The sequence below is a fragment of the Psammomys obesus genome, unplaced genomic scaffold, assembly GCF_907164565.1.
Source record: "Psammomys obesus unplaced genomic scaffold, mPsaObe1.curated_primary_1811, whole genome shotgun sequence".
Taxonomy (NCBI): Eukaryota; Metazoa; Chordata; class Mammalia; order Rodentia; family Muridae; genus Psammomys; species Psammomys obesus.
Genome location: NW_026596039.1, coordinates 12457687 through 12484947, shown reverse-complemented (window position 1 = coordinate 12484947; position 27261 = coordinate 12457687). Strand labels below are relative to the sequence as shown.

The following is a 27261-nucleotide window of genomic DNA, read 5'->3' as shown; positions in this document are numbered from 1 at the left end:
TGTTGGCATCCCCTCTCTTGTGTCTGACTGCTTTGAGACGATGATAAATTTCTCCCTTATGATGTTGGTGTTTTTCCCCCTCTCTTAACAGCAGGAGAAAAACTGAGTGGAGTACAGTTGAGTCCCAGTAACCAACAAGAGATGAAGAGTAACGTGGAGAGGGTTCTGCAGTTCGTGGCTTCCAAGAAGATCCGTATGCACCAGACCTCAGCCAAAGGTTAGTCAGTACCCTGTCCTCAGAAGAAATGCCCAGCTTCACCACTACAGACCAGTCTGAATGCTCCTTTGGCCATATGACCAGCGGTTCTGAGCAGACTGGAGTAGGATTAGCCCATGGCCTTGTACCCTTTTCTCATGAAGACAGAGGCACTCTTGGAAGGCAGTGATGGAGTACTGAAATCCCAGTGCTCCAGAGACCTGGCTAGAGGTAGAAGCTCTCCAGTAATTTGAATTGAATATATGTCTGCTTGAATGTGTGTGGGAAAATTAATGATACAAGAATAAATGTCAAAACTGAAACATTAGTTTTGGGATGTCTCGTTTAAATTATCAAGAATGAAGACAGATTGCATTTTTTTAGTTCTTTGGGTTTTGTGATCAAGTAGTATTTATAAACCGTCATAACTTACACTTTTCTATTCAATTTCCTAGAAGAAACTATCTCATTTCTTCTATTTTTCTTTATTTTCTGAGATAGGGTGTTATGTAGCCCAGGATGGTCATGAAACTGCTATGGAGCCAAGGATGACCTTGACCTTCTGATCCTGTAGCTTTTACCTCCTCAGTACTCAGGTTACAAAACTGCACCATCACCCAGCTAGTGCTGGGGACTGAACTCAAGGCTTGGTGAGTGCCAGGCAAGCAGTGAATCAACTGAGACACATCTCTAATGCCTCCCGGGCTTGAGACACACACACACACACACACACACACACACACACACACACACACACACACAGTGAGGCCATGTCTCAATTCCTGGCTGACCTGGAATTTGCTGTATCTTAGGCTTTCCTCAACTTAGGTGTTTTTCCTGCCTCTGTATCTTAAGTTCTGGTGCTTAAGAGAGGTGTACCACACTTAGCTTAAAAGGAGATTATTTTATAGCATTTCTTTTTTCTTTTTTTGGCTGTGAGAGCATTCCATGCAGACAAAAGGGCCCTGCAGCCTTTATATGTAGCCTTCTGTAACGTTGTGACCCTTTGCCCATGCTGTAAGGAAGAAGCTACATAGGGGTCCTTAGAAAGCACAGGCTCCTTTCTCCTTTTGATGCCTTTATAGAACTGACTAGATCTGGCTGCGTTTCAGCAGCAGCTTTTGGGTCTGTTGTCTGTAGGTTGGTTTGCCGAGAGTGAGGGTGGGAGGAACGCTTTCATGTTGGGTTGTTGATGTTCTGCGTGTTTGAAGTTACTCAGGTGAGCAAATAGTGACCATTAAGAGCTTCTGGTAGAAGACATCAAATAATCCTTTGCATGCTTTGTACATTTGAAAGGCTATAAAGCCGAACAATGGAACTGTATTCATTTCCTTGCATTAACTTTAGCCAGAACTTTCAGAATGCATGTTCTCTCGTGTGTGTGTGTGTGTGTTCTTTCCTCTTTTTTTCTAGGGCAGAATTTAGAGTGCAGTGATAGCTTTTATCTGGTCCCCATGTGGAGTGGGCTTGGGGATCTGTCCCAGTAAAATGAACTATTTTAAGGGAACACTCCATTTGGGGCATCATTGTCTTTTACCTGAAGAGGCTCAGTGTTTCTTTCTTTTTTTAAATTTTATTTATTATATAGTGTTCTGCTTGCAGGTACACCTGTATGCCAGAAGAGGGCACCAGATCTCATTATAGATGGTTGTGAGCCACCATGTGGTTGCTGGGAATTGAATTTAGGACCTTTGGAAGGGCAGCCAGTGCTCTTAAGTTCTGAGCCATTTCTCCAGCCCTCAGTGTTTCTTAATAAGTCCTGCTGCACTGATTTCCCTCTCCCTTTAGCTTTCCATGCTACAGCTGGAGTGAACAGCTGGAGCACATATCATTGTGCTACCACTGTGCACCTGGAAGTCACCTGGGTAAAATCCAGCATCTTTCCTGGTTCCATACTTCCCAGCCTGTGATTTCCTTTCTTAGCTTTCTGTTCTCCTGCTGAGCTCTGGGGCTCTTGTCAGCTCTTTCACTTTCTCCACCATACTGCTGGACCATAGACATACACTGCATACCATATAAAAATTTAAATGCGTTCTAAGGCTACATTATAAACAGCAAGGGCTTAAAATAGTTTTAATAATACATTTTAACCCAGTATGACCATAACATGATCACTTTATCATCAACTCAATATTAAACATTACATTAAACAAAATATAAAATGTATTTTACATTTTATTTTATTTATTTTTATGTGTACAGGTATTTTGCCTGCATGTATGTCTGTGCATTATGTGTGTGCCTGGTGCTCTCAGAGTCCAGAAGATGGCATCAGATTCCCTGTGATTGGAGTTACAGATGCTTGCGAGCTGCCATGTGGGTGCTATGAACTGGACCTGGGTTCTCTGGAAAGAGTATCCAGCACTCTTAACCACTGAGCCATCTCTCTAGCCCCACATTCTATTTTTATACTGTCTGAGATCTTTTGCATTCCCGTGTGTGTGTGTGTGGGGGTATTACTTAACATTTAATTACATGTAATTGCAGTACTTTTTAAGAACACATTTCAGTTCAGAGTGGTGACATTTAAGTGCTCAGTAGCCACTTGGTCTGTAGCTCTCCTAATGGGCAAGATCACCCATTACACTCATCTCTGGGACTTTGAATGTACTTTTTCCTGGATTGTTCTTATCCCTTCTCTCCTATTAGCTAATGAAGCATCTCCCCTAACCCAGCCTCAATTGAGGGCTCACTTCCTCTAGCAATCCTTGACACCTCTAAGGTAACTCCCCATGAACTCCTAAAGACCCCTGTACCTCTAACCAATATAATTATCATACTTTACTGTCATTGCTTTGAAGCCTTCTGTGTACCCTTGTTCAACATGGCTTTATGAGAATGGAGACTTCCTGCCTGGTTTACTAGATCACAGTGTGTGTGTGTGTGTGTGTGTATGTATGTATGTATATATATATATATATATATATATATATATATATATATATATATATATATATACACATCACATTTATCCACAGCCTCTCCCTCCCTCTCAACACCTTTTGCTCTGTCTTGTCTTTAGACATTGTGGAAGGAAACCTGAAGTCCATCATGAGGCTGGTCCTTGCCTTGGCAGCTCACTTTAAACCTGGCTCTAGCCGGATGGTGAGCCAGGGGCGAGACTCCAAAGCCCCACTGCAGAGCCACCAACCACACTGTGCTACTGCTGTGGCCCAAGGAGCAGCCGCTGCTCTGGCTGATGTGTGCCATGACATGTCACGGTCAGGACGGGATGTCTTCCGGTATAGACAGAGGTAAAAATCTGGGGAGAGGAACTGGATTTTTCCCCCCCGGCATTTCTTTGCTTAGATAATTACAGTGCAAGTAGATGGAAACAGCAATCAAACAGCCCCACACTGCAGAAAAGATAACCAAATACAGTGGAGGAGGGAAATCTTAGTGAGAAAAGCTTGGCCTTTTTGTTTGTTTGTTTTGATGATGATGATGATACTGGCTAGTGAACCTAGTGCCTTACACAAACTAAGCAAGGGGGCAACTTTTATATCATGTATGCTCCTGCTGTCTTAGCTTTCCTAATAGCTCAGATTACAGGCCCAGAGCAGCAAGCCACACTAAGCCTTTTCTTTGGAGATATTTACTTTGCAGCTAGAAGAATGTAAGGAACCATGTGTGAAAGTTTGCTGTCATCCCCAAAAATTAAATAAATGAAGTTGGCACAATGTGCTTTCTTCATTGGGAGATATGTAGTCAGTCTGGGGGAGGCTGTATCCTGGGATGTATTCACAAAGCTAGTCTGCCTTGAAATTTCATGCTAGGAAGTGCTGTGAGGGTTGTGTAGTTGCTAAAGGAGAACATGACCCTGCGGTGTCACAGGCATTGCTAAAATTACTCGTTTTTGTGTTTGCCTTCTCTTCCAGGTTTTAGTGCCTTAGAAGAAAGCATTTTTACCTTTTTCACCTTCTAAATGCATGTATTCCCCCTCCCTCCCTCTTTTTATCTTTCCCTCTGTGTGTGTGTGTGTGTGTGTGTGTGTGTGTGTGTGTGTGTACAAGATCTTGCTATCTACATAGCCCAAACTCCTGGTCCTCCTGCCTTTACCTCCTGATGCTGGAGTGGTAGGTGTGTGCCAGGCTGCCCAGCCGCCTCACTCATTTCTTCCCTGTAGTGCACACTGAGTGGCAGGATATCTGTACTTGCAGAGCTGACCTGAGCTACATATCTAACACTGTCCTCTCTTCTGGCTCCCCATCCCACCCTCTCACCTTTAGGAACAGCAGCATGGATGAGGAGATCGAGAATCCATACTGGAGTGTGCGCGCACTTGTGCAGCAATACGAAGGGCAACAAAAGTCCCCGTCTGAGTCTAGCTGCTCCAGGTGAGTGTGTCTGACATTCTGTACCTTTACAGTCTTGGCAGAGAGCTGCTTGCTTTGGGGAGTCTAAGCTTCAAGTAGCAAGACAAAAGGGCACCTTTGGGGTTGAGTACTGTATGCCTCAAGGCTTGGATCTGGAAACCTGTGCGGTGGCAAGGGAGTAAAGAAAGGACAGATACTAAAGAAATGACCCACATGTACACCAAAAAGTTGGGGTCAAGGGGTGCTTGCACTCTGATGGAGAGGCACCACCTACTACATGCAACCTGGAACCTCAGTATTTATTAGGTACAACACAGAGGTGGAGAATGAGCTGGTCATGGTAGGTCTCTAAGTGAACAATCTCGGGCTGTAATCATTCAACATCCATGACCTGCTAGTTTGCCATGGGTCAACCATTAGTAAATACTCATACTTGCACACTGTCAACATTTGCACTCATACCAGGGGAAGACTTTACCAGTTCTGAGCCTGACCAATGTGGGGAAGGCTTTGCCTATTTCCCATGGGCCTGAGGCATTGGTCCTTGACATGACAGTGTCCATGTCAGTAGTATACATTCACTCAGGACTTTATCTGTTCTTCACATACTCACTCCTGGCTTCCTCAGCTCCCCACAGTTGGCGGGGTGTGCTGATTAGTGATAGAGTGCTTCCTATGCCAGAGGTCCTGGGTTCAACCCCTAGTATTGAAAAACAAGAAGCAGGCAGGCAGATCTCTGTGAGTTCGAGGCCAGCTTTGGTCTACAAAGCAAGTCCAGGACAGCCAAGGCTACACAGAGAAACCCTGTCTCAAAACACACACACAAACACACACACGATGACGACAACAACAACAAAGAAAAACAAAAAGCACCTAACCTCTTTTGCTTTCCTCAGTTTATGCTTGGCATTCAAGGACTAGCTCTCAGCACTGCCTGTGGTTTGTGGGTTGACAGAATTATGGAATACAGTGCTAGTGAATTTCCCATACACAGAAACTGCCGCATCCTAGTGACAATAGTTAGCTCTGACCACATGGGGCATGACTGGGACCTTCAGAGTCCAGCCCAGCCCAGTGTTTTTGTATCAGCTGCTAGTGTTTATGATAGCCAGCTCCCTGGCACTGCCCTGCAGGCTGAGTCTGATTCTTTAGTTACAGCCACAGAAGGCTGGAAAAAGCTCCCGACAAGAGAGAAAATTGTGCACAACTGTCTGACGCATTACTGTTTCCACATTCATTTATAGGACTGGGAATTGGGGCACATTAGTATGCATTTAAGTGGGCTGTGGGTGGGTGTGACTCTAGTAGAAGGGTGTCTGCTTCCCTTAGTGCCAAGTGCAGAGACCAGAACAGGACACTCTGCCCTAATAAGAGCCTGACCATGCCAAGTATAGTGGCAGGAAAAGATTACTCTCCCGGCTCATGGAGATTATGCCCCTATAATCACATCCCCAGCCTACTTGCTAACTTGATTTTGTTATTGAATTGTATTTCATGTATTCTCTAGTGATCTTTTCCCTTCTGCTCCAATCCAGCTTCCTCTGATCTGTTTAAGTCTAATTGTGACTTATGTGTATTTCCCATCTTCTTTTCTTCCTCCTGCTTTTTCCCTTCATACAGTCCCATCCTATTTTGCCAGACGGTTTGCTGATTTATTGAGATTCTGTGGAACTCTTTCCATCATCATATACACTGCTAACCTAGCTCAACTTTAAAGTGTTTATAGATAGAGTGTACCTTCTGTTTCTGAAATGGATTTATAACAAACAATTCATCATTAAACATTCAGTGTTTGGTATAGTACCTTTATAATTTTGTGTAAACCTCATCTCTGGTTAGAAGGCATTTTGACCTAAAGAAACTCTACCATGAAGCAGTAGGGGTGCTTTTAATGAGACTCTAAACCATTGCTTTTTTGCCTGTTGCTGAGACTGTCTATGGCTCAGTACAGAATCAAAGGCTGTTCTGTTGTAGAATGAGGTCTCTTGCTTCCTGCGTGCCTGCTGGCCTTTGGCTCTCCTGAGCCTGAGTGTGCCTGTCAATTAGAGAGGGGAAAAGAGTGAGTCTTCTAAGGGTGACTGCTTCCTTCCTCTAGGCAGGGCTCAGATTGCAGCTGGAGCTGTCAGATCAGTGTGAGGGACCCACCAGACATAAGGCTGTGTTGGGCTAATGGCCAACGGTTTGTAGATGTGTCGAAGAGGTGCAGATTTTCCCGTTTTCCTCTCCTTCCTGTTTTTTGCCATCCTCTGTGTCATGGGATAGTGTCAGCACTCTGCCTATTTCTTCGTTGATCCCTCAGGAAAGGAGAGAGCTTCTAGCAGGTTCTGTCATTTGCCCACTTCCTCCACTGCCTTACAGCCGTGTGACTCCTGAAAGACCAGGAATCTTGGAGATATTGCAGTTTTGGGTGGGGTGTAGCTTTGAATATAGAATAGACATTCTGTGGAGTCCCTTCCCCTGCGGGTTCTCAAGGATGCTCTGGCAAAGCTCTACTCTCCTGTTGCTCCACTAAACAGGCCAGCCTCTCACTGCACCCAAGCAGAACGATCCTTTAGTTAGGTGAGGGAGCGACACAGGAACCGCTAGAGGGAAAGGAAGGTGGGAGCAGCGGTCGTTTTGCAGGTTTACTGTTGCGGTGTATGTGTATGTGTATGAGCGCGCGCGTGCGTGTGCTTGTGCGCGGGAGCTACAGTGTCCCTCCTGCCTGCGTCTCCCAATCCTTGGAGAGCCGGGCTGAACTCCACGGGGTAGATCAGTCTTGAAGCCACGCGTCCACGGAGGGAGGGGTCAGAGAGGAGCAGCAACGTTTTCGTTGCTACGCTTCTCACCAGGACCATCAGACCCACGAGGTTCTGCCGCGGCGCCGCCCATCCCCCGTCGCTCCCGGGGCTCCGGTTGCCCTCCTCCCCGCCAGGTCTGGACCTTGCCCCTGGCCCCGGCCGCCACCCTTACCTCTCCTCCCAGAGCCGTCGGCTGCGCTTGGGCCGAAGCCCAGCGCTGCCTGGCGGCGTGTGACAGCCTGGGGAAAGGGGGGTGGTGGGGGGAAGTGGGGACGGGAGGGGGAGAGCAGGGAGGGATCTGGAGGCGGCGCCGAGCCGGAGCAGCACACGCCGGACTCCACTCGACGCTCAGCGGGAGCCGCGGGAGCCTCTTGCCCCGGGGGAGATGGGTTAAGATGCGGCTGCCCCGGAGGATGCTCGGAGCCGCGCGGCCGCAGGGACGGAGATGCAGCTGCCAGGAGTCGGCCGCGGGCGATGGGAGGAGGCTTCCGCCGGGGCTCGGCTGCGGAGTCTGAGCTGCCGGGACAGCGCGTTTCACCCCAGGGAGCATCTCGGTCCCCGGGGCCAGGACGCCCACCTCTGCCCTTCCTACTTCCTCCGGAGACCCGGGCGAACCGTTTCGCTGGCTGGCTGATCTCTGGAGTCGTTCTTCGAGCCGCGGCGCGGGGGGACATGCCAGGATTTAGGAGCGATGTGACTCTCAGCCTCCCACCTCACCCAGGGAAGCAGGCTTGCTGAAGCCAGAGCCAGGAGGGGACCATGGGAGGGACACAAGTCAAATGGTGAGATGCCACTTTGGCCGTTGAGGTGGGGAAATGAGGGGGAAACAGGGCTCGGACAGGGAACGTGGTTGGCGGGGGACAAGAGATGACTGGGGGCGCTATTCTGTGAGAACAGGCTGCTGGTCTGGGATTAGCACTACAAAATAGAGTGATTTTAGGAATTTGGAGCTGACTCGAGGCTCCACTTACAGATTCACTCTGTGTCTGCTAATGGAGGCACTTCGAGGGGCGATGAGACTTCACCTTTTCTTCTATTTTCCATTTAAAAATTTGATGTAAATATAATTTGGCAATATCTTTGTTGTGTTTTGCTGGTATGATAAATTCATATTGGTGAGATGCTAGATTAAGAGACGTATGTATAGGAGCTATTTATAATCAGCAGTTCTCTGCCTGGATTATTATAGTTTTCAGAGAAGATTATGATAAATAGGGATTATTCGTTTGTGAAGTATGACTTTTAAACTAGTTAGGGAGGAGCCCAAGTTTTACAATTAGTTAGCATGAAGATACTTTTCTTTGACCTGAGGCCGAGGATTAAAAGCTCCTTCCTCTTCCTGGTGGGTGTTACTGCTCTGACACATGCCTTGGGATTTTCCTGCCACCGAGGTCTTATCTCGGTGGCCTTACCCTGGCAGTCTCATTTCAAGAAAAAGAAATGTTGTTTTCCTTTGGCTGCTCTGCCACTCCCCCGGTGGGGTTGGATATCCAGACGTCCGCCTCCTTCTGCCCTTATATGGGAGGCAGCGCACTTGGAGGGGAGAGGTGGAACTGAGCATGCGTCTATGCTTTTAGGAAAGCTGTTTCTCAGCACGGTAGATCCCCACTGCGCCCTCCCTCCGGTTTGTCTCGCACATCCCTCCTGCGGTCCAGCCAGATGCAGGCAGTGGTGCTTGCTATCCGTAGCACCTTGTCAGCTGAGGAAGAGGAGCAGCTGACAAAGGCTTTGTGCACCCGGATTCCCAGTTTTGTAAGTGGTAAATGCTGGGGCCTGGGCACTCATAAATCTCTCTTTATCAAGGACGCAGTCCCTTTACATGAGAACCTTCCTGGCTGTGAATTCCTGTTGGCCTGGAGGTCAGATTGCCTACACAGTAAAATGGATAAGAGAGTTCTAGAAAACACTCGACATTTTTGAATACTACCTGCTACCCCTTCTCTCACTCGATTGATCTGTGCACCTACAGATGTGGTAAATGAGCTTACTTTGATCTGCAATGACCTGAAACTTTAATTTTTAAGAAAGAAGAGAACACAGTACCAATTGAGATAATTTCCACCACTTCAACTGTGGATACTGAGGACACACTGGCCCACAGGTTTTGAAGTCTGGCTCCTTCCACTGCGTTTGTCTCTAGTTTTTCTCTGGTTTCTGGGAAGAGGAAATGTTACCTCCTGCTTGTGGCTGTGAGGATTAGCCTGGGAGACTTCAGGGGCACATTAAGGGGGTCAGTGAGTCCTAGACACTGTCACTGTTGTCTGGGTGATGGATTTGGAAAGAATTCCTAAGAGGGGGCTGAGCCGTAGACTCCACAGACCCTGAGATTGTGTTAGTGTTGATGTTCTCATAGCATATCGAGGGGAAAGGGCTCCCCAGACTCCTCTATCCCTGAGAGATAATTAGCCTCACGTTCCCATCTTGGCTTGTCCATGAGAAGACGTAAAGTCTGCTTCCCTGAAAATCTGAACACTTTCTCCCAAATGCACATCAGAACAGGAATTAGTGAACGGTGTCTTGAGGTGATTCGCAACTATGTCAAACAAAAATTCTTTAGTAAAAGCTAATCAAGAAAACATTGACCCAGCAGCCACTAGCAGGGTTTTCTCCGTTTGTCCTATCACTCTTATTTTTTTAAATATTTTCATTATATGTGTATGACTGTTTTGTATGCATTCTATTTACACATGTACATACATGTCTCGTGCCTGTGAAGGGCCAAAGAGGGTGTCAGATCCCCTGGAACTGGAGTTACAGATAGTTGAAGGCCACCATGTTGGGGCTAGGAACTGAACCTTGGTCCTCTGAAAAAGCGGTAGGTGCTCTTACCCAGTAAGCCATTGTGCCAGCCCCCACTCTTATCATATCCTGGGTCCCCTGAGGATGAGTTCCTGGCCTTCTGCCCACCCGGCACTGCATGTACTCCAGCAGTCTCTACCTCCAAACTGTCCCCTGTCATACTCCTCTTGTGAGATTAGCTTAGGGATGCTGGAGAGACTCAGATTACTGGAGAGAAGATTTTGATCCAGCTCCACGAAACACAACCGTCATCCTCTGAACATGGGCCAGGAACTGATAGTGGTAGATAAACAAAAATTAAAACAATGACTTATTGCCTATTCTGGGAAACTATAATTTCAATCAGTTATACTTAAAGCTATATTATAGAGAAGACTCCCTAGCGTATTGGAGAGATGGCTCAGTGGTGAAGATTGCTTCCTGCTCTTCTGGAGATCCAAGTTCAGTTCCCAGCACCCACCTAGAATGGCTCACAACTACCTATAACTCCAGGTCCAGGGAACTCAGCACACCCTTCTTGTTTTTGCAGGCACCTACATTCACAGGCACACTTCCCACCACCGGACACCCCTGCCTGCATTCACATGCCCACACCCCGTACACACACACATCACACACCCCTGCCTGCATTTGCAGGAGCACCCCACCCCCTCACACGGACACGCTCACATATACGTAACTGAAAAATAAAATCTTTAAATGACATGAAAAACAAAAATACTCCCAAGAACTTTTTTTTTTTCATTTTTTCATGCAATGTTGATTTGTTCTAATTGTGAGCTGGGTATCATGTAAGGCATGGTGTAAAGAAGATGTCTCTGGGATGAACTGTGAACGCTGACTTCTGTATACCTGCTCATAATAATTGCTTCTCTTCTCTTTTGTTTGATCACAGTCTGACATCACCCAGTCCAATCCACAGTGCAAAGAGTGAATCCATTATAACCCAGTCAGAAGAGAAAGCCGATTTTGTGATTGTTCCCACCGAAGGAATAGAGAATAGAACAGGTACCATCTGCCTGCCTGTTTGGGTTGCTTCAGGGAAGGCTTTTAAAGCCTGAAGACTTCAGCAGCTCAGACTATCTACTTCTAAGCTTTCTGGCCTTGTCTGTCTTCACCGTCTGTGTCTGTAGGGTCAGGGTCAGCTCTAAAGGGCTCTAATGCCTTTGAGCCAATTAATGTAGTTGTCCTCTTACAGAATGCCCTTTCTGGTATTGAGCTGTCAGAAAAGCTCGAAGCAGCCTGGAGAAGCTGTCCCTTAGCTGGCTGCCTACGAATTAGGCAATGGCATTGAGGCAGTCAGAAGCCTTATTCGGGTAAATAGTTTTGTTATTCCCATTTTGTGAAGGTAGTTCTGGTGCTTTGCTGACTTAGGTTGGAGCCAGGAATACATAGTTTGAACCAAAATGCCCATGCCGCAGAGGAACAGGTCTTGGTATGAGGGCTACAGAAAGGACCACAGAGTTCTGTTTGCTTATCTTCTGAGTCTGTCTCGCTTATCTTTTTTTTTTTTTTTTTTTCTTCACCATCTACTTAAACATGAAAAGAAACATGGCTAAAGCAAAGTACCAGCACTGGGTTGAAGTCCGTAACGGTTACAATGAAACAGAACCCTGCAAAAGAAAAACCGAAATGGAATTCTTTACTCTGCATGCCCTCAAGCCCAAGCATTTGTACCAGTCAGTAGCCTGAGTGAGGTGCCGCACATCCTTAATTTCAGTACTCAGGAGATGGAGATGGATGGATCACAAAGCTGGGGCCAGCTAGACGACCTAAAGAGTTCCAGGCCAACCTGTGCTACATAGTGAGACCCTGTCGCAAAGGCCTGGAGTCACCCCCAGAATCAAATGCAAGGCTGTGGGGGGGGGGGACACGACTGAGTACCTGCACTGTAGGATACTGTTGGGTCCTTCCTGCTTTACTTACCTCTTTTAATCTTCACATTAACATGTTCAGTCCCACAGCTTAGAGGGTTACTATGCACCTCTTAGAAAAAGAGAAGCTTGCTCGAAGATCTCCCCCATTCCATAATGCACATGAAATGGCGATGCATGCTGTTTGCACGAAGCAGACAAGGACACCAGAGCAAAGAGGTCTTAAGGACAAGGACATAAGTTCTTGTAATATTAAGGTTTTGGGAGGACACTTTACTAATTTTCTTTCAGGATGACTCACATGACGTGTGAAAAGGGCTCAGTTAGGCTCAAGGGGGTGAAAGGAATGTGTTTGTCTTAGTTAGGGTTTCTGTTGCTGTGATAAAAACAAGCAGACAAAACATCACTACCAAAAGTGATTTGGGAGGAAAGGGTTACTTTAGGTCAGAGGTATAGTTCCTTTTGAGGGTTTGCCAAGGCAGGCGGTCTGGTGGGAAACAGGAGGCAAGAGCTGAAGCAGATTCGGTGGAGACACATAGCTCACTGGTTTGCTCCGTTTGTTTCCTTTTACCTCCCAGGCCCAAAACTGCCCAGGTGTGGTACACCCACGATGGCCTGGGCCAGTTCACACCAATCATTAATCAGGAAAACCGCCCTACAGGTTTGCCTACAGGCAATCTGACGGAGGCGGTTTTCTCATTTGTGATCCTCTTCCCAGGTGTTTCTGGGTTTGTGTCAAGTTAATGAAAAACAACCAGCCCCGTGCTGAACTAGCATTCTGTCTGAAGCTTCAGAGTCACCAAAAGGACTTTTGTTTCTATTTGCATTAGACAGTTCCTTTACTTACAAATGGGACTCTGGGATGTCGATTCCAGAGTTGGCAGTTTGTATGCCTTAATGGGTCTCAGTGGCAGGAGCCCTGCTACTTCCTGGGGGATCACAGGGATGGACTTTCCTCACAGAGCTTGTGTGTTCCCAGCCCCGTACCCCAGTTAACAGCCTGTTCTTTGTGCCTCACAACCCCACCTAGTGGAGAGCCCAGTGTATCTGTGCGAACAGGTTTGGAAGGCAGGTGACCTAAACCTGTGAAGTGCGTTGAGCCGGGTCTGCCGGAAATCGCTCTTCCTCAACATGGACTGTGCTCCCACCTTTCATTTTGCAGATGAGACAGACTCTCCATTATCCCGAGACTGGCGGCCTGGGAGCCCAGGAGCCTATCTGGAAGCTACATGGGAAGAACAGTTGTTGGAGCAGCAAGAACATTTAGAAAGAGAAATGGAGGAAGCAAAGAAAATGATTTCAGGACTCCAGGTAACTCTTTCCTTTACAGTTTGTTTTTGGTGCCCTAGTTAATTATTCCTTTTAAGTTGTAAGTGGTAACATTTGGCAAAGAAACAAAAACCCACCTGATTTTAATTGTGTGCGAGTATTGACTGAGAGTGAAAATTCCGTATTTGTGAATGTTTTAAGTGGACTTTGAGCCTGTTGTTTAAAGCCCAGCTGTTAGGACTGTGCGCACAGAAGCTCTGGCTGACCCCTGCTTTGTAGGTAGGTGTCTTTTATGCACGCACAAACCTGCAGTTGCAACGTCTAGCAAAAACGGTCTCTCAGGAGTTCTGCAGCAGAAAGGTGCAAGAGGCAGTAATGCCACCAGGTTTCCAGCCGAGTCCAGCTGAGGGACTTGGCTCCCTCCTAATGCACCAGCAACTGATGCCAAGGCAAGTGCTCTGGTGGGAGAGGGTTTCCTTGAACAACAAAGCCTTTCAGTTGTTCCTATACCTGTGCTATCAGCTGGGGAAATCTCCCCCCAGAGATTGGCTGACCCACTTGACATAGAGTCCACCCCAAAACCCCCTCGCTCCTGTGTCCTTATTCGATTGACTCTGGAGGAGCCCCTGTAGTGTGCTGATGACCCTGAAATTGCCTAGGAATATCCCATTCTGTTTGTGCTGGGAACTGCACTGGTTTTGAATTGTGAAATATTTATGGACACATAAACAAAGCCCACATTATGTGTGAGCCTCTGGCAGGCCGTGCAAGGCATGCTCCCAGCCAGCCCGCAACAGGGTGGGGACACAAAGGGTTCCTAAAGAAGAAAGGAGATTGGTGCTTTGGTAAAACAGTTTGCATAATGTATGCCCCAGGAACCTAGAGCAATTGGAGGAAGGTTTACATCCCAAACACTCCCAAAGAAAGTTTGGGGTGTGTGCAACTTGCTATGTTTGAAAAAAAAAAAAAAAAAAAAGAGTCCTGTTCGATTCCTTTCACCACTCCAGTAAAGAATACCTTAATGATTTTTCTTTTATGTATTTTGCATTAATTAATTTATTTGATCACTTTACAGCCCAGCTGAAGCCCCCTCCCTTTGTTGTTGTTATAATAGGAAGTGTTCCATGAATTTGAGGGTGGGAGGGTTACCTAACCAGATTTTTTTCCCCCATGATAATTTTCAATGTTTGAATAAGGTCTGGGTAACTATCAGTTTAGCTGTTTGATTTGTGTTCCTTAATCTGGGGGAAATTCAATGAAACAGAAAAATTAAAAAGAAAGAAAGAACGTTGATAGGCAGAAAAGCAACATCCTAACGTTTCCTTCCAATGGAGGAGTTTTAATTCACTGCCACGAGATGACTGAAGATTCAGTCTCAGCTGAAGAGCAAAGGGGCTCAAGGCTTCCAGCACCCTCCTCAGCTGTTTCTGTAAAGAACAAGTTGTATGTCAAGCCACATCCAGTATTTGTGACTTATTCATTGTGACTTGCCGTAATTAGAGACCATTGAGCAGCCTGCCACTGGGGTTACTATTTTTGCTATGGCTGTTTCTGCAATTCCCTTAACCCTGGGGCTGTGTGCCTGCCCACCCATCCCTCCTCACCATAACTCCATGGAAAAACCAAGCTCATTTGATTTTCTGAAACATTATTACTGTGCTTAGTAGAGGACCATTAGCTGGATTTTAAACATTCTCCATTAACACGTATGATGAATTGGTGTTATATTTATTAAAACAGGGTTTATTTAACCTCTGAAGCTGTCTTTCAAGTTGAAACAAAATTGTGACAAAATAAGAACAGAATTTCCCATCTTTATCTCACCTGATACATCTCATAATACCTACCTGAACAGGCAGATCTAAATTTGGGGCCCTAAACTATATCAGGATGCCACTTTAAGGATAAGCTCCCGAGGATGGTGAGATGGCTCAGCAGGCAGAGCCATGGGGTGCCAAGACTGAGAACCCACATGTGGAAGGAGAGAACCAACTCGTGGAAGCTGTCCCCGACCTCCCCATGCACACCACGCACATACGCACATTCGAAAGATGGCTCAGCTCTTAAGAACATGTACTGCTCTTATAAAAGACCAGAGTTCGTGTCCCAGCACCCATGTCAGACTGTAACTCCATCTCTAGGCTATCCAGCATCCTCTTCTGGTCTCTGTGCACTGAACTCATGTGCACAAACACATACAGAGACATTAAAAATCAGAATAAACTTTATTGGAACAAGGTGTTGCATGGAAGCAGAGGCAGATAGATCTCTATGAGTTTAAAGCCAGCTTAGACTACGTAGTGAATTCTAGAGGAGCCAGGGCTACATAGTGAAGCCCTATCTCAATCAATCAATAATAAAAGTAAGTTTCAAAATAAATTTTGAAGTGAAGGAACGAGATGACAAGCTATTACTATAATATTAGGCATGGGTTTCTGGGAGAAGAAGTGTACTAGGGCCCCGGAAGCGAGCTTCCAGCTTCCGGGTGTATCTGCTCCTTTTTCTACTTACTAATACTCTAATGAAAATATCCTGGAGTTGCAGTGAATGAGGACATCTCCGATTTTTCTTTCTTCTATTTATGTTGCCTTGGGGTGAAAATGCAGAATTCTTAAAACAAACAAACAAAACCCAACTAGTCCCAAGGCCATGTTTTTGATAGATTTCAAACAGATCATTGTAATATACATCTCTGAGCCAGGATAATTCCACGCTGATTTTCGATCCCCCTTCAGCTGGCAGAGCTGTGTTTGAACAGCTCTAGTTTGAAATGTGTTTGGACATTTCTGAAGGGGAGGTTTGTTATTAGGTCTTCTGAGACCAAGACTCCTTAGGGCTGAGGGCCCATGTGTATCCAGAGGGATGAAAGCAGCCCCTGCAGCTGGGCATGTAATTCAGTTGGTAGTGCCTTCCTAGCCTTCGTGGAATTCTGGGTCTGAGCCTCATGAGAGGTAGGGACAGGAGGGCCAGAAGTTCAAAGCCATCCTCTGCTGTTCTAGGATAGTTTGGGATAAATGAGACTCTGTTTTCAAATTGGGGAGAGGGACCTAGAGAAGGAGCCTTGTGCGGTCAGGGCCATTGGAAATAAGCAGAGGTTATTTATCATCTACCTTACTTCAGAAACATGTTGGTGTTATCTGATGATCTCTGTCTGTGGTGAACTTACCAAGCCCTGACTCCAGGCTGGATCAGGTGGCAGGGGGTTCAGTTTCTACCTCTTTGTGGTTTATCTAGGCCTTATTGCTCAATGGATCATTACCCGAAGACGAACAGGAAAGACCCTTGGCCCTCTGCGAACCCGGAGTCAACCCAGAGGAACAGCTGGTAAGCTCCATGCCCATGACTGGGCTCTAGACCAGGCTTGTTCTCACACTTGACCTCACCTTCTTGAAAGACTCTTTCCTGACTCTCGGAGTTTCTCTGCCACCTTTACTTACTCTTTCCTGGTTTCTTTCTTGATTTAATCAACAGATGTCCAGCAAATGCTGACTCTCTGAGTCAGACACAGGTCCACGGTACTAGAGCTATAGTAATGACCAAAGCCGCCCAGGGTGCTAATCCCCTTCAGGGTTTATGTTCGGGTCCCCCAAAGCTTTTTTTTTCCCTCTCTCTGTGTCATGATGTGGGTGCTCTTCACGGGGGTCCTCATCAGTCTCACACAGTCGCGGGGCTGTGTCATCTGCCCTGCATGTCATCACTCTGCACCTGCTTCTCTAGTCTCCCCCACAGAGCTGTAGAGCTATTCAATCATGGTCTTCGTTATCAAGTGCCAGGTACAGAGCTCAACGCCAGTAGGTCCTCAACCAAGTATTTCTGTCCTCCACATAACCACTGACTCTATTTGTCCTTCTATACGTGTGTTCATATCCACCCCTTTACTCAGATGCCCCGAACAGAAACCTGGATGCCGTCCCTGAAGGCTTTCTGATCGTCCCTTCATATCCAGTATCTTCATCTTCACACCCAATGCTTCATTTGGGCCTTCATGCAGCGTCCTAGCAGCCTCCAGACAGATTGCTCTGAATCTAGATTCCTCTTCTAACCTTTCTACTTCATTTTCAGTAAAATTGCAAGAATAGCTTAAGGATCATTTTATTTTGTGTTCCCATTGTATAAAGTTTTTTATTGCTGGAGTTTAGTTTCCAGTGCCCATGTCACGTGGCTCCCTGCAGTTCTAGGGGATCTTTTCTGGCCTCTGGCCCGCAAGGCTACTGCAGTCACATGCACATACCCATAGGCAGACACACACAGGTACACACAATGATAAATAATAACAATAAATACTTTTTAAAAACCAAAAGAAAACTTTGTATTAATTCCTCATTGTCTTCATTGGCCCTTCATGGTCTGGCTCCCAGTTTCCTTTTGAACCTTATCTCTTCTTCCCTTGACTCCATCTGCTTCTCCCAGTACACACATACTTACTCTAAACTTCATCCATAATTGTCTTATGCCATGTATTTTGTACATATGCCTGCACCAAGAAGGCATGTGTTCACAGTACAGAAGTGGTTTCTAGTAGGTGCTCAACAAGCATCTGTTGAATGAATGGCCTATGACCGTTAGTACAGGTGCGTGACCATCTCTGTCTTATATTCAGATTATAATCCGAAGCCGTCTGGATCAGAGTATGGAGGAGAATCAAGACCTTAAGGTACGATTGGACATGTACATGTTCTCCTTTGAAAATAATTTTGGGAATGTAATGTGCCATCTTTGGGACAGTTCTGGAGAGAGAAAGGGATACAGTGCTGGGGGCTAGCAGAATATTATGTGTCATGCCTTTCTTTGGAGGAGAGAGACACATCTGAACTGTGTCTGATGGTGTCTGTGCCCTCTATGGGCACCATTCTGGAACTTTGAAGTATTTCTGGGTTTTTTTTATTTTGTTTTGTTTTGTTTTTTTAATTGAGAGAAAAAGATGAGTCTAGACTGGGCATGGTCATATATAAATTAGAGTCTAGCCTGGTCTATATACTGAATTCCAGGCCAACCAGAAAAACATAGCGCCTGCCTCAAAAACAGGGAAATTATCTAATATTAGTGTGGTTCTTATTCATGAATATTTTCCAGAGTTCTTATAGATCAGTGGTAGAGCATTGTAACTGAGCACATTCCCCTCCTCCCTGAAATATGCTTGTGTGCATGCACACACACTCAGACCTGCATTTTTGGTAAATTTGGAGCCCGTGTGTTGGGAGGCCAGGTCTAGGACCCCATCTTAGATAAGCTAATTATGAATCATTTATGTGACATAATCACAAGAGACCCAAGTCTCAGTAACAGGCATTGCTTTTCTAAAACCTAAAATTCGTTTTTGTTTGGACCACAAAGAACAATAGCTCCAGTCCACAAAAAAAGAAACAATAGCCCTTTGGAGAGTCAGAAGCTTGCCAGCCCTTTGCTGCAGTTAAATGAAATCGAAATAACTATTCAGCAGCAGCAAAGACAGGCCCATCATGGATCTGAGACAGAGACAGGGTAGTTATATTTTTCTGTTAGTGAAGTTTACTGCATGTAGAGCCAGTGGTCTGGATGGCGTATCTTCTTTCTACCTGGGCATCTCTGTGGTGGGTGTAGAGAGAACAGAGGGTCAGTCTTTACTGCTTACAGGACCACATCTGCTTTGTGCCTCAGCTGATGGGTTAATCTTCATGGAATGGTCAACTGGGTTTTGTCTTCTTGCTGACAGAATGAGGTAATCAGATGCCACCATCTGATCTCACTATATTTGGTTTGTAGAAAGAGCTGCTGAAGTGCAAACAGGAAGCCAGAAACTTACAAGGGATAAAGGTAAAAGGAAGACATTGAATTCTTGCTTTCTTTTTAATTTTGCTTTTGGTCAGCCTCTGTGAGGTAAAGTGGTCTGTTGGTGAGTGTTGAGAACCTGGAACTTGTGGGACTATTGGGATTTTGCTGTCTCTGACAGGATTGGAGCTAGGCGTCTAGAAAGAGCTGTGTGGTGGGCAGCAAGAAATGCTGAGGGAGATGTCTTTGTTTTGCTGAGGCTTCTGTCGCATGGTTGTGACTCATGATGCTGTCACTTGCCTGCGTCTATGCCACCTTAATTTTCTCTATGTGAAAGCACTCTCTCAGTTCATAAGTATGCCCTTTTTAGGAAAAATGAAAAAGGAACAGCGTTTGAGTGGTTAATAACATTAACACAAAAGGATAAACCATGAAAGTTCTCCCACCAGCTCTGTCTCACCCCACTCCATCCCACCCCACTGCCACAACAGTTTTCTCCCCTGAGGCAACTTATCAGTTATTCAGTGTGTCTATATCATTTTTCCCCACTTTTCAACCCACATAATAGGATACTGCAAATACAGCTTGACATTTGCTTCCTTCACTTAGCCGTGAGTTTGGGAGATTATTCTATTTTAGTAAAGATGATTTTTAGGTCTTCTTTGTACTTGCATAATGCTCTTTTTACATTTTTTATGTGTATGGATATTTTGTCTGCATGCAAATCTGCACCACTCCTGGTAACCAAGGAGGGCCAGAAGAGAGTGTTGGATTACCCTGGAATGGAGTTACCTATGGTGTGACCCTCCGTGTGGGTGCTGGGAATTGAACTCGGGACCTCTAGAAGAGCAGACAGTGCTCTTACTGACTAGGTCATCTCTTTAGCCCCTCTAATAATCTTGTGCATATATATGTGTGCATACATGTATATAGTCATTTTCTGTTGGCATTTTAGACTAGCTACTTTGGGGGAGCTGTTTTGCTGGTATATACAGTGCTTGAGCTAATAACCTTGAACATATGTTATTCACCCAAATGGGATTATAACATCTGAGCATTCATCTATTGTTCCTACTGTTCCCCTCTGTCTTGCACACACCTTAATTGACTACCCAAAACTAACTCAGTAACATTTTCCAAAGCATGTTTAGTAACCTCAGTGCATTGAAGTATTCTAAAACAGAAATGTGCTCTTTGGCTAATGAAGTTTAAGAAATTCCTGATAGGCTTAAAACACATTGAAAGATCTCAGAAGGGGTCAGGTGTGATGGTGCATGCCTTTAATCCCAGCACTCAGGAGACAGAGGTAGATGGATCATTGTGAGTTCAAGGCCAGCCTGGTCTAAAAGTGAGTCCAGGACAGCCAAGAGTACACAGAGAAACCCTGTCTTAAGAAAACAAAAAGTATATCATAAAGAGACTAAAGAGACTGGCTTTGATATTTCTCAGTGGGTAAGAGATGATACTGCTTTTACAGAGGACCTGAACTCCACAGACAGACACACACACACACACACACACACACACACACACACACACAATTCCCCCCTCCCGAATAAAAAGAAAAGATTTGAAAACTAAAACTGCTGCCCTGGAGAAACACTTAGGCACAGAGCACAGAAGCTCCTTGTTCCCTAAGTCATTCACTAATCTGTCCGAGGGCATGCACTTTGGAAATGTGCCAGGCTAAAGTGCTTGGGACTTTTCAGATGGCCTCTGCCATGTCCTGTCCTGTCAGCTGGAGGTCTGGTATACACCTGTGATCCTACCATCTTGGAGGCTGAGGTAAGAGGATCATGAGTTCAAGGACTGATGTCCTACCTAGAACAGCACTTCTCAATCTGTGGGAATTTTCACAGGGCTGAGTATCATATATCCTGCATATCAGATGTGTACATTACTATAGTTATGAAGTAGCAACAAAAATAATTTCATGGCCAGAGGTCACCACAACATGAGGGACCTCATTAAAGGGTCACAGCATCGTAGGAAAGTTGAGAACCACTACTCTAGGATTTGGGGACTGGCCAGAGAAAGGAAGAAAAGGTGCTAAGTCAGGTGGAGTATTTATATACCCAAGAGGTAGAGGTGGAAACCAGGAGGGATCACACTGTTCAAGGCCAATGTCCTCTGAGTAGGAAGTTATGGATGTTTAACAGGAGTCTAGGTCTGTCGATCTCAGAAGGTCTTTTCTCTTTGTCTCATGTGGACACCAAAATGCCAGGAATGTGTGTAGGGTAGGGATGAGTGTTAGGTGAGGGAAAACCAGTTTCTCTTGGTAGGACAATGGATGTGATTCCCCTGTAGATGATGGTGTCTTGGAAGAGGAGAGAAAAATCTCTACCCACGTCCTTGTAGTAAGGTCCTTGTCATTCCCTCTTCTCCCAGTTTGCCAGAACTAATGCTAGATACAGAGTGAAAGGGGGTCAGTAAGAAGTTTTGTCTGGCTGGTGGTGGATTGAGGCTGTAATAGTGGATGTTCATATTCTCCCAGGATGCCTTGCAGCAGAGGTTGACTCAGCAGGACACATCTGTCCTTCAGCTCAAGCAAGAGCTTCTGAGGGCAAATATGGACAAGGATGAGCTGCACAACCAGAATGTGAGTTAAATGTGCGAACTCTGACCTCATTAGTCAAGCAGGATGGTACACAAAGTTCCGTTCAATCTGCCCTTTTTATCTCCCCTATTTTGTCCTGGGGTGCCTACCTTTCATGTCTGTAGTTATTTTTATCCCCTTAAGACTCATTTCTGGTCTTGGGTCACAGCACCTAAGCCTACAGAACCCTGCATGGTCCTTGGCTCTGCTTGGAGAACACTAGGGCCAAACTGTGCTTGTACAGTCTGCTTATTTTGTTAAAGACACGAAGAGCTGGCATGTTTTTATCATGGCCTGCCCTCTCTGTGCGGTATACTGTAACTGTCTGTGAATTCATAGTTACCAAGTGGCTGGTTTCCCTGGGGGGGTTTTACATAATGCCTCCACGCCACTGAATTCTTTCTTGCCTTTGTAGGTGGATCTGCAGAGGAAGCTAGAGGACAGGAACCGGCTCTTAGGCGAATATAAAGTAAGAAAAGCCTCCAGGTGACTTTTTGTTAGCTGGTGCTCAAAGAGCACTTTTGTATTCCACTCTATCTTTGCTGTCTGGTAGGAAATCTTTCCGATAGCTCTGAAGCATGGATGGCCTAGCACAGAAGCCTGGCAACAGTTAGTGGCAGGCTCATCTCCCTCTCAGTAGTGAGGAAAGCCCGTAGAGGCCCTCTGACAGGCAGTTTGCAAACTCTTTGCCTTTCTAAGAATCCCAGCACCATGTAAGACTGTCATGGTGTGGAAAGCCTTCCGGGTACAGAGTGAAGGAAGCCTGGGTCCATGAGGCTCTTTAAGTTGGATTACAGAGTACGAAGCTCTTGATATCCTTGTGTTTGCCACACCTCTGAAAGCTTGTCTCCATTGCAGAAAGAGCTGGGACAGAAGGACCGCCTCTTGCAGCAGCAGCAGGCCAAGTTGGAAGAAGCGCTTCGCAAACTCTCAGATGCCAGTCACCAGCAGGTCAGGACGCATCAGCCGCTTGCCTACCTGGCCCCTTGGCCTGAAGGAAACACTTTCCTGATTTGATCTGTTTTCAGGTGGATCTAGAATGGGAGCTAGAGCATAAAGAGGTTCTTCTGGCTCACTGCATGAAAGGAGAGGCAGATGAGGTAACCCAGAACACTAGGACCCTCCATAGAGACGGTATGGAGTGCAGGCAGGCTCTGGGGCCTAGGTGTGTGGCTCAGCAGAGCACTTGCCTAATGTGATGAGAGTTCCAGGTTTACTCTCCAGCACCAGGGGGACAGAGTTGGGATGGTACTTAGCTTCAACACTTAGAAATGAAATATGAAATAACTGTGACTCTTTCTGTTGTAATAAAGAGTTGAACTGTGTAAGCAACTGACTACAGACTTACTCAATCCATCCAGCAGAGTTGGATTTGAGATACATGTGTTCTTGCATTCTGTGATTACTTAAAGCAAAGCAAAGGGTGCTAGAGTGGTCATGGGCTTCCACGCCAAGGTTTCCATTTCATTTATTCTGCATTCACAGTGCCCACTAAGTGTCAACTGCAGCCTCGCTATAGCCGTGGGGAATAAGGAGACCACATCCCCTCCCATAACACTAAAACATTTTTATTTGTGTGTGTGTGCATGCACATATACCATTTCTCATCTTCAGCCTGGCTGAGGCAGGGTCTGTCCTCGTTTCCATTATTCTGCTGCATACTCTGGGCCAGTTGGCACATGAGCTTCTGGGTAATCGTGTCTCTAACTCCCACCTCACTGTGGAAGTGTAAGGCTTACCTGTATACATTATTTCATCTGGCTTTTTACGTGGGTTCTCGGGTTTGTGTGGCCAACACGATGACTCGCTGCGCCACGTTTACCCTGGGCCTCCACATAACGCTTTTAACACAAGCAGCAGACTGATAAGTGATTCACTACGTGCTGCATCAGAAAGTGAGCAATGTAAAGAGAAAAGTGTCTTGGTTTGGAATTCTCCTGTTAACAGCCGCCGTTTCTTCTTGATGCTCTAGATGACCAACTACAACAGTCACAGCTCTCAGCGCAATGGCTTTGTCCTTCCAGTGGCAGGGAGAGGTGCCGCAACTGTCACCCACAGAGGGGTAGGTTCCTAGCCCTGGAGAACAAGCTGAAGTGAGTGATGCCCCAGCCATCACCACCAGGCTAAGCTTGAATATTCCAGGTCTTTGATTCTTGACAACTGATGGGTTTATACATATGCAAGGCATTCAGTATTCAAGATTTAAAAATCAATTAAAAAAAATTAAGACTTAATTAGCCAGTTGTGGTGACACACCCCTAGAATCCCAGCACTCAGGGAGGCAGAGACAGGTGGATCTCTTTGAGTTTGAGGCCAGCCTGGCCTACAAAGCGAGTCTAGGACAGCCAAGGCTACACAGAGAAACCCCGTCTGGAAAAAAAACAAAGCAAAACACAAAGACAACAAAATAAAACAAAACAAAAAGCATTAACTAGTGGGCAAACAGAAGGTACTTGAGGAGGTAGATTTTCCTCCACAGAACTCAAGCCTGTATCCTAGGAACTTTTTGTTTAATCCCCTTTACCTCAGTGCTTGGGTGAAAATATGGCATTGCACCCATGCCACCAGGACTTTCCTTTCAGCCACAGACCAGTGACCTCCAGCTCGTCCGAGATGCTCTCCGCAGCCTGCGCAACAGCTTCAGTGGCCATGATCCTCAGCACCACACCATCGACAGCTTGGAGCAGGGCATCTCCAGTCTCATGGAGCGGCTGCATGTCATGGAGACACAGAAGAAACAGGAAAGGAAGGTAATGCTGCGATGTCTGGCTTAGGAGAGCTCCTGAGGCAGCCTGTTCTGACAAGTCTCCTTTACATGAAGGAAAACAGGACCCTACTGAGGGCTTCAGTTGGGCTTCTGTCCCAATGGAGCTGGCGGTTAGACGTGGTATGACAGTCCAGGGAAGGAATGTGTGGTAACTTGTGTTCAGCAGCCCTGTAGCTTTGTAAGGAATTGTGGTTCTTGAGTCCCCGGGATCCCTGCTGCTTATTCTCTTCCCCATCCCCAGGAAGAGCTGCCTCTGGATGAGGAAACAGGTGGGAAGTGCACTGGAGATGAGAGAGCCTGTCATAGCTGTGCTCGCTGTTAAGACAAATATGTCACATTTCGTATGTCGTAGAACAAGATATAATTAACGTTTCCTTTGTGTTTTAAATTTCATGAGTAAATTCTTCCCTTGATCATAAATAACTCTTGACATCTTTGTGGCTTTCCAGGTTCGAGGAAGGTCACCCAGAACTCAAGCAAGTAGTGAATACCGGGCATCCTGGCCCCCTAATTCAAGTAAGTCTCATTTTCATAAAGTGTCTAGAATGTTAGAACAGAAAATGTTTCTTTTTCTCTTTTGTTTTTTGTTTCTCTTTTGGTAGGGCGCAGAGTCCCTTTCTCACATAGGGGTAAAGGTTCCATGGAGACATCAGCTTGCCTTCTCCATGCTCACTGTGCGGGTTGTCTTCAGCATTGGGGCCTTCCCATTGGTTTGTGGAGAGCCACCTGTAGACTCTGTCACAGCCTGGGTTGTTTGGGGATTCCCCTGGGACCCCTTTGGCCAACAACTCAGATGTAACCCAGTCCTGGTAATGGAAACTTCATTTGTTGACAAGAGATATCCAGTTGGGGCTCTGTCTCCCCATTATTTGGAAATTTCATTTAAATTACCTTAATATATGTATATATTTTAGGAAGATTTTTTTTTAATATCAGGTTTCCGTACTACCCCTCAAGTGGCCCTTAATTATAGCTGTCTCTCCTTGTATTCGTCCCGTGTCCTTCTCTCCCCATTCCATCTCCCTGCACCCATCCATAACTGTCTATTCTATTTACCTTTCCTAAGGTGATCTATCTGTCCCCTCAAGTCCCTTACTCTGTACCCAACCTCTGTATTGTAGCTTGGTTATCATTGACTTAACAGCTAATATAAACATATAAGTGAATACACATTGTACTTGTCTTTCTGGGCCTGGGGTACCTTCTTCTAGCTCCCTCCATTTACCTACAAATGTCATGATTTCACTCTTTTTAAAGGCTGAACAATATTTCATCATGTAACTGTACCACATTTTAAAAATCCATTCTTCTGTTGAGGGGCACCTAGGTTGATTCCAGCTTCTGTCTGCTATGAATAGAAAAACAATGACATGGTTAATCAGCCGTTTGTGGGAGGATGGAGTGTCCTTTGGGTATATGCCCACAAGTGGTATAGCTGAATCTGGAGGTAGATGGGTTCCCACCTCCCGAGGCACTGTCACACTGATTACCATTGTGTCTGTCCAAGTTTGCACTCCCACCATCCATGGATGAGTGTTTCCGGTACTCTACACCCTCACTGCCACTTGTTTTATTCATCTTAACTATTCTGATGGATGTAAGATGAAATCTCAAAGTTTAGTTTTAATTTATGTCTCAGTGATGGTTAAGGATGCTGAACATTTCTCTAAGTGTGTCTCAGACAGTTGAGGTTCCTCTTTTGAGAATTCCGTGTTTAGATCTGTGCCCTGTTTTTAACTGGGTTATGTGTTTTCTTGGTATCTAGTTTTTGGGTTCTTTATGTATTTTGGATACTTTCCCTTCATTGGATGTGTAGTTGCTAACAATCTTTTCCCATTCTGTAGGCTGCTGCTTTTTCTGTCCTTTTGATGGTGTCCTTTGTGCTGCTGAAGCTTTTCAGCTTCAGGAGGTCCCATCTATTAATTGCTGATCTTATTGCCTGTACTAATGGTGTTCTGTTCAGAAAGTTGTTTTCTGTACCAATGCATTCAAGGCTCTTTCCCACTTTCTCTTCTGTATGGCTCAGTGTGTCTGGCTTTATGTTAAGGTCTTTGGACCACTTGTACTTGAGTTTTGTGTAGGGAAATAAGTATGGATCTGTAAGTATTGGATTCTTGTACATGCAGACATCTAATTTGACCAGCACCATTTCTTGAAGATGCTGACTTTTTCCAGTGTGTATTTATGGCTTCTTTATAAAACAAACAAACAAACAAACAAACAGGTGTCCATAGGCGTGTGGATGTATGTCTAGGTCTTCAATTTGATTCCACTGATCACTCTTGTCTGTTCTTGTGCCAATCAGAAGTATTGTTATTTTCATACTTCTAGCTTCTGGGTAGACATTTTTTTTGTGTGTGTGCAATGCTTCACTTTTATGATTTTTTTCCTTAGCCAGCTAGAGTCACATTAGCCGTAGGATTATGAGGACTCATAATGTCACCACCATCAGCCATATGGAGGAATCTGCTGACATGGGCTGAAATATCTAGAGACTATGCAAGCTCAAAGCATTCATACTATATAACTAGACTTTCTTTGGACTGCCAGTAGATGGAGTAATGACATGGAGACCTTCTATTATTTGTGAAAGCTTAGGCCTTATAGCTTAGGCTTGTTCCCAACTAGCTTGTATGACTTAATTAACCCTGTCTATACTAGTCCACATCTGCCACTTGGCCTGTTATCTCTCCTGAGTCCCATGAGTCCAACTTCCTCCCTGTCTGTCTGGTGAATCTCTCGCCTCTCAGTTCTTCCCACAGTTCCTATCTCTGCCCAGATGCCCTGCCTTTCCTCTCCTGCCTCAGCTATAGGCTGTCAGCTCTTTACTAAACCAATCAGAAGGTGAGGGAAGTTTGCTTACAAAACACTGAGACAGGTGATGCTTCATAAAAATAAAAATACTGAAGTCTGACA

The 27261-nt window shown here is 45.6% G+C and overlaps 1 protein-coding gene across 7 annotated transcripts in view; it reads left to right on the top strand.

Moving 5' to 3' along the window:
- Dixdc1 (DIX domain containing 1) overlaps positions 1-27261 on the top strand; it is an 81225-nt gene that overhangs the window by 36354 nt on the left and 17610 nt on the right. For 3 of the 7 annotated variants that reach the window (XM_055621982.1, XM_055621981.1, XM_055621986.1), the window contains 15 exons: positions 92-217; positions 3219-3450; positions 4426-4533; positions 10987-11099; positions 13128-13276; positions 16469-16558; positions 17835-17888; positions 18977-19027; positions 21477-21581; positions 21994-22047; positions 22437-22529; positions 22607-22678; positions 23551-23640; positions 24161-24328; positions 24795-24861. In XM_055621982.1, the coding sequence (XP_055477957.1) occupies positions 92-217; positions 3219-3450; positions 4426-4533; positions 10987-11099; positions 13128-13276; positions 16469-16558; positions 17835-17888; positions 18977-19027; positions 21477-21581; positions 21994-22047; positions 22437-22529; positions 22607-22678; positions 23551-23640; positions 24161-24328; positions 24795-24861 (1572 nt within the window). Of the gene's footprint in view, positions 1-91; positions 218-3218; positions 3451-4425; positions 4534-7590; positions 8075-10986; positions 11100-13127; positions 13277-16468; positions 16559-17834; positions 17889-18976; positions 19028-21476; positions 21582-21993; positions 22048-22436; positions 22530-22606; positions 22679-23550; positions 23641-24160; positions 24329-24794; positions 24862-24947; positions 25507-27261 lie in introns of those variants that run through there. The other 4 variants (XM_055621984.1, XM_055621985.1, XM_055621983.1 and 1 more) reach the window with 4 other exon arrangements.